Below are 13010 nucleotides of genomic sequence, written 5' to 3' on the forward strand. Positions count from 1 at the left end.
GATGTAGCTTGTAATCATGTGGGCTAACGTTTTTAGGTATACGAAGGCAAATACCGAGACCAGAAAGTTGCAATTAAGGCTCTGGAAAGCCAAGAGCCGGCCGCCATGTTGGACGCTGCTAAAAAAGAAGGTGGACTTGTCTGGAACCTTAGACACGAGCATATTGTTAAGCTTTATGGTAAGGATATACCATACGAGCATATTGTTAAGCTTTATGGTAAGGATATACCATACGAAGACCATAAGCAAGGTACAGGGCGATTCTTTTTATGCTAATTTTTTATAATAAAACATTTATTGTCAATCTCGGATAGTCTTGAAGTAATCTACAGTACTGAAGGGAGAATATTTGTCCAAACTATATGACCTTCGGTAACGATCATGATAGTGATAAGATATGTTTAACAATCTTTGCGAATCTTTAGGAATGCTTGGCTTTATGAAATAGAACTTAGTGAGTTGAGCTAATAGAACAGTTTTACTTGAACGAAGAAGCCCAGGATATATACAATCATAATAATTAAAACAAGATTAGGCCGACGTTTAAAATCTGTCGTTATTTGTCTATGATGGAAACCCTACCCAATTTTACAGGTCTATGCCTGCCAAATTCCTGGTTAATTATGGAATATTGTGAAGGAGGATCTCTTAACCGCGTATTAGAGAAAAACCAAGTCCCTTTACGGATACTAACAGAGTGGTCACTGCATATCGCCAAAGGGATGCAATACATTCATTCGAAGCGCGTTATACATCGGGATCTTAAATCAACAAATGGTGAGTTTGCGGTGGTATTTCCAGTATATTGACTGTAGCTGCTAGAAGGAAGCGTATGTCACACATTAGTGCAACGGCGGGTAGGGCTCCATATTTTCCCTTACGAAGAAACACAGTTAAACTGACCTTTGCCGCGTCAAAGGCTATAATTGAGGTTGGCTTCTTCAAATTGTACTTAGTAACTTAGCGACTACCACATGTTAAATTAGAAAATTTAAATCATTGTTTGTGTTGTTGTTATGACATCTAATAGTTCTACTGAGCGACTTCCACACGTTAAATTAGAAAATTTAAATCATTGTTTGTGTTGTTGTTGTGACATCTAATAGTTCTACTGACGGTTCCATACCAGCCAGATAGCCAGGAGGCAGTGCCGCTCAAAATTTCAGATTTTGGCTTGGCCCGCACTAATGTGGAAAAATCAACAGTACTTTCCGGTGGGGGCACATACGCGTGGATGGCACCTGAAAACATTAAATTCTATAAGTACTCGCAGAGATCCGACGTCTGGAGCTTTGGCGTACTTATCTGGGAACTGCTTACTGGCCAAATACCTTACAAGGGAGTGGATCCTGTGGCTATCGCCTACGGTATTGGCTCCGAGAAGCTTACGTTGCCGATACCGGAGACGTGCCCCGAAAAATTTAAAAATTTAATGACAGGTGGGCGTCTTTCATGCGTTGATTTTTATTGAGAGTTATGGTATTTTTTCTCCTAATTATTGTTCTTTTATCTAAAGCGCAAGCAAATTAAAGGTACAGCGTTGTTGACCTTCTCATATGAACAGCACGCGGAACATATCGTGTAAGAACGTCAGATAAGCAAATTTTTCTTTGCTGGAATTGCAACACGTCGAGCACCTTTGACTTGTAATCGTTACTTCTGTCTACTTCTATTTGGATATTCATAGTGAATCTTTTCAATATAGGAAAAAATAGGTATGGTAATATTAAAGCTATAATTCTAGTTGGAAAATAACCCATAACTCCGCTTGCTCAGTATTCATCTTCAAATTAAGCATCCAGATCATTTTCAGTTATTGTTGAAATTTTATAAACTTCATACGATCCAGTCACACATCACGTAAATCTTTGACCTCTGATATACCATTTATTCTCTTCTAGTCAGGTTCTTAGCACTACGTGAGCTAGCAGACTGAATTCGTCTGTATTCTTCAAAGGAGAGAAAGTATTTATCTTACTAAGAAGTGGAGTATACATTTTCAGTCCTGATAAATTTTTCAGATGTGGTTGAGAGATTTTTCACTTTCTTGAACCCGAAATGTCGCCTCTTGGGACGCAACTTACAAGCGCAAAAATACTATTTTCTTTCAATTTTTCTTTCATTATGTAATACAGATTTCGCGCTCAACGGTACTTAGCGGGCTATATGTTACTGGCGGTCGGCTCACCTTATTAAACTGCTATTGTCACATATTATATGCGAAACTAATGTCGCTGCTTTGCTAACAACTGTGTGCGAACTAGTGTACCGTTTCGAAATTATTACGTAGGCCAAACCTTATAACTTTTCACGTCTTTGTGTTACTTATTGCTGCCATTGCAGACTGTTGGAACGCAGACCCACATCGGCGACCGCTCTTCGACAAGATTATTTATCAGTTAGAAGATATTTTCAACTCTTCTTCATTAGATGTCTTGCACGAGTCATTTCACACGATGCAGGACCGCTGGCGAGAGGAGATCGCAATGCGAATTGAGCAAATTAAACAACGCGAAAACAGTTTGAAAACACGCGAGGAAGAACTGAATTTAATGCAAGAGAAGTTGACTCGGGATATGCTAGCTGTCAAGAAACGCGAATTAATTGTATTGGAACGCGAAAGCGAAATTGCGCGAAAGGCTGGCCAACTAGCGTCGGAGACACCTCCCGCTCCTCGTAGACGTGGGAAATTCAAGAAGCCCTTAGAAATATCAGGGCCGACCGACTGTGTACATATTATGTCTTGGGATAATGATAACGTCGTGGAACGTCTGGCTGAATATGGTTCGCCCATAAGTGGCATAGTTCCGGTATCTCCCAATCTCAACGCAAATCGAACCCGCTCGCGAACTACGTCTGGCTCCGGATCCGTGGCAAAGGATTCGCATTTGAGTCTTCATTTATCGCCAACGGGACCGCGCTGTCCGCTTGGTTCCCAAGGTGGATTGGGATCCCCGAATCTTTTGCCGGCACCATTTACGTATGGTCACGGCAATCACCGTGAACGTTCTCCCCGTGTTTCTCGAGCACCCATGCCCGGTAAACACCAATTGCGGGTGTTATTACGACGAATATATTTGAGTGCATATATATACTTCACAGGTGTGCAAAGTACAGAGCTGATTAGTTACCGTCAGAAGTCGCAATGAGTGAACATATTGTATGCGTGAGTGTGTGATCATACAAGGACATTAGGAAGTTTTCTCTGTTCTAATAAGAGATTTATGCATCTATACTGGTTAAGGCGTACTTCGGAGACCGTCGCTGCAAAACTTTATAAGGTTAAGCGAAAGTGCAGTCTTATTGCAAGCGAAATGCCGCAAATTTTCGTGTCGTTTGCTCTATGGCGATGTTCTATGTGTTTAATGGCGAGTTCTACTCACCATTTCAAGAACGAAGCAGTTCCGTCACCATTTAGCGAGTGTAGTGCGAACAGCGAGCCTGAAGTTCTCTATCAGAGAACTTCAGGCTCGCTGTCCGTAGCTGCATACTGTGTACAATAATGAAAGAATGGACGAAATAGTCGTTGAATTGGCTTAACGCTTTTTGTCACCAAAAAAAAAAAAGAAACCCACACATAATGCTTAAATATATGCCTCGGCTGGCCCCATGCACGCAACCGAACTCTGCCGCTGCGTATAGTGTACTTCAATTCCCTATTTGCACGCAACACAGTGGACCACCATATATTTCGAAAAAGATGGCGTTTCTAGAGGTCGGTTTTAGGGTGGTAACTTGGTACCGGTCGTACTTCACGGATCGAACAGCCGTGGTTGAGGCCTATGTCCGCTTGAATGGCCGGTCCTTTGAGAATTTTCGGAGTTCTTGTCTAGGTCTTATTCTGTATGTAATGTTCACACAAAATCTAAGTGTGAGCTTTTAACGGCTAGACGTCACGTATAAAAGGTACGCCGATAATCTTAAAAATATGCGGGGATTTAGTATACAAAAAATACACCGTAACTTCCAAAGGTACTTGGGAGATCTGAAAGTTACATTTGAGAGGTTCTCGAAATTAAGCAGTCGCATTGTGGAGATGTCTGAAGTACCTTTCGAATCAACAAGTTGATCCTTAGGGTGTTTTCTGTGCAAGAAAATCTCAGTGAAGAAAAAAAATGATATTTGCGATTATACCGCTACAGTTATAGCCAGGTAGACATACTGTACCCATGTAAGGATGTATAGGTATCTTTATAAAGCGTATTTCTTTCTTGGTTCCTGATACTAAATGGCCGTATTTAGTGCTGCTGAACTTCATATTGATACCTAAGAATTTAAGACTTTCTTTCAGAATGGCAACCTTAGAGGCTTTAACACAAGAGAAACAATCTGAGAAATTATTTTTCAATCCAGCTATCTAAGGTGGCGATGATCGCTACCGCAACTAACGTTCTTTTGTTTGGTGCAGCGTTCACCGCAAATACAAATAAGGCCATCCTAATTATATCAGATGCTCCGCCTAATAAAAGAGGTTTTTGTATTGTATTGTATCACTGCTCTCAGTACCTTCACCGAAGCGATTGCAAACTGAAATAGTACCTAAACATATTTTGAACGTCTTCCACATGTCCAACTTTCGAGCTAATGTTTAGTGTTACTATTTCTTGTTGTTCATGACTGTATTATTTATCTATGATGAAGGCGTTCTCCATACGAGCAACTCGTGTGGCGGCTCGGTGTCATCACTAGTGGTGAACGGTGGACACAAGGGTAAAACGTGGAGTCCGTCAACGATTTCTCCAGCCAGTCTTCTTCAACTGCAACAACACGATCCTCCGGTGTTTCAACGCGCATTGCACCCAGGAGACCAAATGATGATAGTGAATCCATCAGTTGTACCACTCCAGGATCAGTTGGGTTGTCTCGCAGGCAGGTATGCTATTGACGCCGCACCTTCGTACTCTCGAATTCACCACAATAACAGAGAGAAGGAGTCAAAACCGCGGAAGAACTTTATCTGTTCAGTAAAAGGCGCTGTAAGTACCGTGCTATCAGCCATAGGTTTGAAGGACCGCCAGAGCGTCACGCTCCAGAATAGCAGCCACTCAAGAAGCTACGATGAGCTTGGAAGCGGCGAACATATGTCTAGCGAACGTGAGTTTATTTTATGATTACAGCAAATATATATCTTATCTATATGTAGGTAGTAAGTACAGCAATGAGTGAAGGTTCAGTACTCGATTAGATTGCACATGGTACAATGCTCTTGTATAAATCTTCTTTCGATGCACCTTGCATACCGCTTTCTCGTTATCTCTCTAAGGCCTGTTAATTCCCATAGCTCTTATATATTCTGTCTCCGTGAATGTGACTATTGTCTTCAGTACCTCGTGCGTACGATGACACACATCTTCGTGGTTATACGCGACACAACACGTATCACGGCCAGATGACGCAACGAAATTCTACGACTAGGCCATCGATTTTTGCTGGAGGTCAGTCGAGTCCGTGGAGTCCCCATGCAACACAATTTCAGACTACTGTTGGGCTTCCTCACAGCCCATTAACGGCTAGGCGAAGAAGCTCGACCACATCCCACGACTCGGATCAGGCCTACAATTCGGCCAGCTCGGGTTTCGGCCCATCGCCTCTGGGTAAGTTTCACCTGACAACTAATTTATCTTGTTATTCAGTCTGAGTAACAACAAACAATCCATAAGGTGTCCATGCAAAGCTAATCTGTAAATTGTAACATGCTATGAAACTTCGCAAATCTTCACAAGTCTATGTTCATGGTTCTAGTATCATCATTCGATATCAATGTTATCGTATCTAAAGGCAACCCTGCGGCGTTAACGACAACGCCCCAAACGAGCGACTACCCATTTACTCCGTCTTCAGCAGAGGTCGGACCCTCTTCCATCGACACAATCTGCTCACAGCAGCAACACACTCAGTTCACGCCTGTTTCACAGCATTTGCCTCCACCGTCTACTTACTATGGAGTAACGCAAGTTGTGCATTCGCCGTTCGACGCTCGTCTGACTGGAACGTCTGTTCGGGGAAGCTCGACAGCGTCCGGTGGTCTGCCAAATATAGCATCTCCCGCATCTTCGCAGTGCTCTTCAGTTTTTGACAATCCCGGTGCTGCCCCACGCTCGCCGCCGCCGCCACCGCCGCCGCCGCCGCCGCCGCGTACGCCGCAATTGTATGCTCGAAACATGAGCACGCCTAACGCGAATGCATACAAAATTCAATGTTCGCCATATTCGCAACGGCGAAAAACATCTTTTCCAGAAGTGCAGCATTTACGTCAATCCAATCTCGACCGACCGTCTACGCTCAGCCTAAATCTACCTAGCGGGGCGAGGAGTGGCAGCAGTTATTTGACGCATCACAATACCTCAAGTTACAGTGCACATCACGCTCCGCAGGCTACTGGTCATCCACATAGATTGGGAAATAGCGGGACTCCAACGCCGGACAGAACGCCACCATCAGAATTGTAAATATTATTCCTGTTCATACGTTTTTTTTTGTTTTTTGAATGTTCAGTATTTCGTACTTTGTCCAATATTACGCTATATCGTTTACTACGTACTAAATTGAACCTAATACTGCGTCAGTAAATGCCCCAGTACATTTGCTAACTGCTAAGAGTGATTGATCCTATAGGATGGAAATCCATCTTCCATCAGCGGCAGGGTCGAGACAGCCTCTACATTATGGTAGTCATCACTACGCTGACTCGTCGCCTTCGTCGCAGCTGACGAACATGGCGGTTGTATTGAGGGAAACGGAAATTCCATCGAGTCCAAGAGGCTGGTTTCATGACCAAGAGTCAGTGCCGGCACCGATTTCGCCCGCGCCATCAACTCCACCAGGCGGCACCACACCCCAGAGGAGGCCTACAGTGCGCGAACTTGAGGAAGATTTTAGCTTTAGCCTATGACGTCCATCCGCTGATGATGCTCGAAACGGACCCCCATGGGCAGCATGTTGAGCGAATTCATCCGGATGAGTTTATTCGTTGATGCTGTAGTGGCGTCGATTTGTAATACTATTTGACCTCATGTATGAAACGGATGTCCTACCGGTGAATATTGTTTTATTAGTAAATGTAAACTGCCGTTCGCGGCGTGCGACATCAGCCGAACACTATTCGATATTAGCTTCTGATACAAATCTAAATTGATGCGTGCAGATGCCTTTGCAATTACAAATTTCATTCTATATTGTAATAGAGCCACTGGGTATGTATTTATTTATTTAATAGATACTAAGCATATTTACGCTGGTCAGGCACATGTAACTACTATACAGATAAAACTTTTTGAGCTCAGACATTTTTCGCGGCTTGGCGTGCGTTGCTGACTGCTCGTGTTTCATGAGGATCTATTTTTATTTTGTTATTATTATTTTTATTTTATAATGGAGTCCTCCTGTCCTTCGTTGCCAAATATCGCCAAGTCATATAACAACACTGCAAGCAATGCTCATAGTGAACTAAGGTGCAGGGTTTATAACTACAAATCGTTTATAAGGGCTAAGCGTATTACTTTAGTCAGACCTGTTCACCTATTTGAGTACTTAATGACGGCTGGACCAGGGCCAGTTTTCAAATAATGAATATCAAGGTACCTTTTTTTTTTGTCACGGGTATTTGAGCAGTCAGCTGGTCAGATAAGTGCAAACCGCAAATTCTGAATAGATTTCTGCTAGTCACTATCGTGTCACTGTAAAACTAAATATTGCCAAGTGCTTTCGAGAATTTGCAATAGAAAGTTTAATAGTTCAGCGGTGATACGTTTTAAACTTCAAAATAGTTATCATTTACTGCGTGTTTCCTTTTGTAGAGACGCTCACTACAAATAGCGATGATGTACCGAACGGATATAAATCTTAGGTGGAGCTGCCATTCCCCCTGCTGGCGCAAGGTTTCGCTTAAGCAGAGCTTCCATTAGTATTATTAATTACTGGCTGCCTCGCAATTGCCGTAAACCTAAGAAACAAGAACTTGGGATAATTATATCGCCGACGAACTGTTATTGAACAGGGAAGACAAATTCAAATAAACAAATTATAAACACCGATATCATTGTATACCACCCAGTACCCACTGAAATACCACAGTCGTTTTTATTGTGCATCAGTGTTCTGAGGAACTGCGCAAGCTGAAGTAATAAATTGTTCAGGAAGTTAACCGAAACGGGGTTAACGTAATGGGGCTAATAATAGCCATAAAAGAGACGCGGGCGGACGAATAGTGCTAGTGTGCTTAACTGGCTAACTGACGCGTACGTCTGTAGTCTACAGCGGTAAAGTCATCGTTTTCTACTCAGGCTACAAGATACAATATGACGCAAATTGGGTTGATGAAATTGGTCAATGCAGATTAAAATAAGGGGGTGGCCTCACTCGTCAGCGTATTACAGATGTCATGCCATGCCATTTAGCTAATATGTATGTACATCTGTACACGTATCTGTAAATATGCACACGCTTGTAAGCACGAGTCGAGCCATGCGGCGATTAGAATTTTATAGGCTAGTAGTTGTTATAATTGAGTGGCACGAGTATTGATATTTATCTATTTTCGGAGGCAGTTGTGACGATGTTTAGGACTGACAAAGCAGGAAAAGCAAGGGAAAGGTTGAAGAAAGAGAGAATGATAGGGTATACGCAGCAAGTGGCTGCGGAGTGTTGATCCGACTAGACCGAGCAAATAGTATGTGGGAAATGCTATTGGCTGAATAGCCACTGTGTGTGTGTGATGCTATACATTGAGTCTGCCATTAGCGATACGCAAGGGACTCAGTTGAGACCTACGTCAGCTTGGTGACTCTGTCGATGAGTAAAGGGTGTGTGCTGATTCGACTTGTGTGGGTCCAGTTTCGCAATCAACGTACGCGATATCCATTCCCGGCGCACAATGGAAAACGAATAAAGAAGTGAGGTGCCTCGTTGCCGCTTAAGTGCACAGGCTTCTAGAGTGGCTGCGCGTAATACTGAGCCGGCATATGAGAGACGTTATTCATCAAAAAGTATATAGTAATAGCCGTTGTTGATTTATTCCTTCTTGTCGTCAAACAACGGTGATTCAGTGTGGCAATTTCCATTTTTTTTTTTTCGTAATCACATTATTGTTGATACTGATAATTGGTCTCGAAGTAATCGGTTAGTCGGTTGCGTAATTATTTATAGTGATAATTTTGATCTTCGTATAAAGGTGGGTTCATTAAAAAAACAAAAAAGAAACGTTTCTAATTCTACACAGGTGAAGGCCAACTCTTGCTACTCTGCATGTGATTATTTAAGAGGTGGTAAGAGGACGAAAACAGGTCGCTGTTAGTGATGTTATTGGCGACAATTATCATTGATAGACTCTTCATAACCGTAAGACTTAAAAAGTTTTCACCTAACCGTTCTCATCAAAGCAACTCGTAGTTTTGCATTCATATTAATAGCCAATATTTGTTACCTGTGTTTGTATTTTCGTCTCCCATTGATACCACGTACTTATCCAGGGAACACTCCTAAGTGTTCGTCCCCAATCGGATTTAGTTAAAGCGATTCCATTTAACTGTGGTAGTAAATCTTCTCGCCGCAATAATAGCAGGCCGATCCAAGCTTGTGTTTATAATGGTATGGCGCGTTTCGAGATGGCGAAATGTCAAAGACAACGGCGATTCAACTTAGCCGAGCTCCGATCCACCATCGGTTGGAACTTTTGATATAGGCAAATTTTCTTTTTACATTATTATGGATAGCTGTCAAGTGAAAAATGGACATAATAATATGAAAAGGGTAAGGCTATTTAAGGCTGTGTTAAGCAATTTAGTTAACTGGAAAACGTCACAAACGGAAGTTGTTTTTGTTTCGACGCAGCGCATTAAGCAGGTCTGGTCAGGTACTGCTAGCCGTAATAGATAGTTTTGCTTGTGATAGGCTTTCAACAGTGAGACAACTGACAGAACGCAGGGGGACGTTATGTTAATCAAGTATAAGGCGTATCAACACAAGAAATACCTAGGAGGAAAAAAGGATCGTAAACAAATAAAGAAGTAAACTATTTCTACCACGAATATACTACAAGTTCTTGAAAATTAAACCTTGTTCCCATAATAGTGTGTTTTCTTTAAACCTCACGTTAACAATATACGTACAGCCAAGTTTAGCAGAGAATATTTTATTTCAACTAAAAAAAAAAAAATAAAAAATACAACACTTTATGACAACGCTTACGCTTCATTATTATCCGTACATACAATGTACACCTGTATGTAATGATAATAATTACTGACGTTCTACGCAATAACAATGATAATCATAATTCGACTCGCACGTTTGTCTGTATTATTACTACTACTACTAGTACCACTACTTGAACAAATTAAACGTGTTCCCGGAGGACGGCGTCGACGGAAAAAGAATAGAAAATTGATCAGATTGCAAAGGCTCAAAACAATGTTCAGGAGAGATCTATTTTTTTATCGTTTTCTATTCCGTATTGGGCAATGAATTTCGGTCAGCCACAGCTGTTAACGATTACTCTGTGATACATTTTATATCCAGGGAAACAAATCAGTATGAAGAATTTGACTTCCTAGTTCCAATTTGTTTACTTTCGTTACTGTAAACAATGTTGGTTACTAAGGATAAATAACATTCCATACAGAGCAAGGTGGAGCCAGAAAGAGGCAAATCGACCTTATAGAAAAATGGGGCTCGTCGCGATTTGGGGGGATGCTTGGCGTGCATGATGGCCACAATAATAAGGCTATTTAAAAAATGGCATTACCTTCGTTACGTCTCGACTAGGCTATTTTCGAACGTATGTAATTTGCTCGAACCCTGAGTATAAGGAACTGGTATGTCTCAAAAGTAAGTTTATGCCGGTAATGCCAGTTTTTTCTTTTATCTGTATTAATGCGGAGTTTCAATTTAAAATACTTCAGTCTGTTGATTTTTTTGGGAAACTGATTAATTGTCGCATAAAGGCCTTTTTAAAAATGGAAATGCTGCTTATTTATGAGAGTAGCATATAACTAGACACATGCGCACTTGTTTACTACACAAGGCCATAAACCTGAAAGTATCAAAAGACATCTTTTTTTTTTTATAAAACACAAACATATCCTTTAACCCATGTTTTGCGCTGACTATTCTTTATGTAGTAAAAACAGTTATTGCAAACAATATTTATACTTGTTTCCTTCTTCTATCTTTATTAATGCAGATAAGCATAGCGACAACACAAAATTAACATGACATCAAGATGATCTACCTGTAAAGCTCATGTAAATAGCATATATTGCCTATATGTATATATATGGGCAAATCCTACTATAAAAACTAAGTAAATAGATATTTATAGATGGTAAATAATATTATAAGAAAATTACAATATGAGTAAACACAGTAGTAGTCACAACCGAATGGGGCAAACGATAATGAGAAAGAAAAATCCCAGCGGCACCATGACCTTGCCATTAATATCTATTAATGAATGCCATTAATATTTATAATAATAATACCATTAAAAATTATGATATACAGATAAGAAGTTATTAAATATTACGTTTTGCTCTTGAAGAAAACGAAGATTACAGTGACCTTATATGTTTGCTACATTTGACGAATGATGATGATGGAAAGAAGCAGGCGATATGACGACGACGATATTATGAGAATTGTAAAAATAAAGGACATGACGATTTTTTGAAATATAAAGTGCCGCGTGTGTAGTCATTTAACAGTGAGTTAAGATGCTCCAAACTAACATATGACATCAAAATGTTTTTCTTAGCGTTCTTGGCTAATCCAACTGTCTGAACGAGTGTTCGAAAATACAGCGTTATAGATTTGCTTCCATTAAAAGGCCTAGTTACATTTACCTAAGTTTTCTCCAACAAACTTGTGATACGGCGTGGTACCAGTGGTAACTACTTTCCAACGCTCAAATAGGAACCACCTATGGCTAGATGTTAACGGTTGCGCACTCAAAGAATATCGATTACCCGCTCAGACCACGCGACCCCAGCGTTGAGGTGCATCTATACTGGAATGGCGTCGGAAACAGTAACTGATTCGGTAAACCCACTTAGCTGGGATGCGACTTTAAAAAGATGCCGGACTACGGCTTATAGGACCCGTTTATGTTCATACATATGATCGACATAGATACACTTTGACAACTGTAAAATGGGTCACGAAGTTAGATTTCTTTAAGGCCTTCAGCTAAGTTTACCGCAACCATCTGCTCAAGGCAATGTGAGCAAATGTATCCTTTGATACACTCAGCGTATCGCATGTCAACGTACATTCTTTGAATCCGATGCTTCTTCTAGCTCTGCTAAGTTGTAGATACGCATCAACGAGCTTATGCTGAAGCATTGTTACTGCAATCACTACCGTATTAGCGCGCGCTCTCTGCATGGAATGCCATGTTCAATACGTGAGCAACCTCGTACGTGTGAGGTATAGCTATGTCTGTCGGGCAGACCCGATTTTAGCAGAGCATCGCGAGCGCAAAATGTTCAAAAATTTTGAACATTGATTTATGTATGAAACCTATTATTTTTGTGAGAATGGAACTCCAGGGATAATGGGTGAAACTACCTTGGAGTTTATTCGTAAGCCTACAAAGGGACATGGTCCCACGAGCAGAAGCTACCTGGAAGAGGAATTCTCTTGCAGCGTTTAGGCTCACAAGACCTCTATGTTTCGCATTTTATTAGACGGTTGGCTCCCAACAGTAAACGAAGTCTCTCTATGTCCTGGTCCGAACCTAGACCACAACGTGTCCCTAAGATTAGGAGGCGAACATGTTACCAACTAAGTTAACACGAGAATAAGCTTACAACATCGAAGAACAATTCCGTAGTCGTTCTGCGAAGCAAATCGGGGTCCAAAAAGAAATTTATGCTGCCCCTTAAAAAATATGTTTTTATGTTCACACACGGATCAGAAAAAAATAAGCTCTTAAATTATATTTTTCATGGAAGTGGGTATTCATTGGCAGGTCAAATTTAAGTAGGCTATTGTTTTAGTAAATCTGCAGTATACAT

The 13010-nt window shown here is 41.1% G+C and overlaps 1 protein-coding gene across 6 annotated transcripts in view; it reads left to right on the top strand.

Annotated features, from left to right (window-relative positions):
- The window catches only part of slpr (mitogen-activated protein kinase kinase kinase slipper), a 24367-nt gene extending 12694 nt beyond the window's left edge, over window positions 1-11673 (top strand). For 3 of the 6 annotated variants that reach the window (XM_022801775.2, XM_086988023.1, XM_022801779.2), the window contains 8 exons: window positions 37-250; window positions 595-777; window positions 1107-1439; window positions 2344-3102; window positions 4642-5094; window positions 5325-5594; window positions 5779-6445; window positions 6616-11673. In XM_022801775.2, the coding sequence (XP_022657510.1) occupies window positions 37-250; window positions 595-777; window positions 1107-1439; window positions 2344-3102; window positions 4642-5094; window positions 5325-5594; window positions 5779-6445; window positions 6616-6892 (3156 nt within the window). In that variant the 3' untranslated portion in view covers window positions 6893-11673. The remainder of the gene's footprint in view (window positions 1-36; window positions 251-594; window positions 778-1106; window positions 1440-2343; window positions 3103-4641; window positions 5095-5324; window positions 5595-5778; window positions 6446-6615) is intronic. The other 3 variants (XM_022801776.2, XM_022801778.2, XM_022801777.2) reach the window with 3 other exon arrangements.
- The last annotated feature ends 1337 nt before the right edge of the window (window positions 11674-13010 follow it).

Source organism: Varroa destructor, unplaced genomic scaffold (genome assembly GCF_002443255.2).
Source record: "Varroa destructor unplaced genomic scaffold, Vdes_3.0 BEIS01000004.1, whole genome shotgun sequence".
Taxonomy (NCBI): Eukaryota; Metazoa; Arthropoda; class Arachnida; order Mesostigmata; family Varroidae; genus Varroa; species Varroa destructor.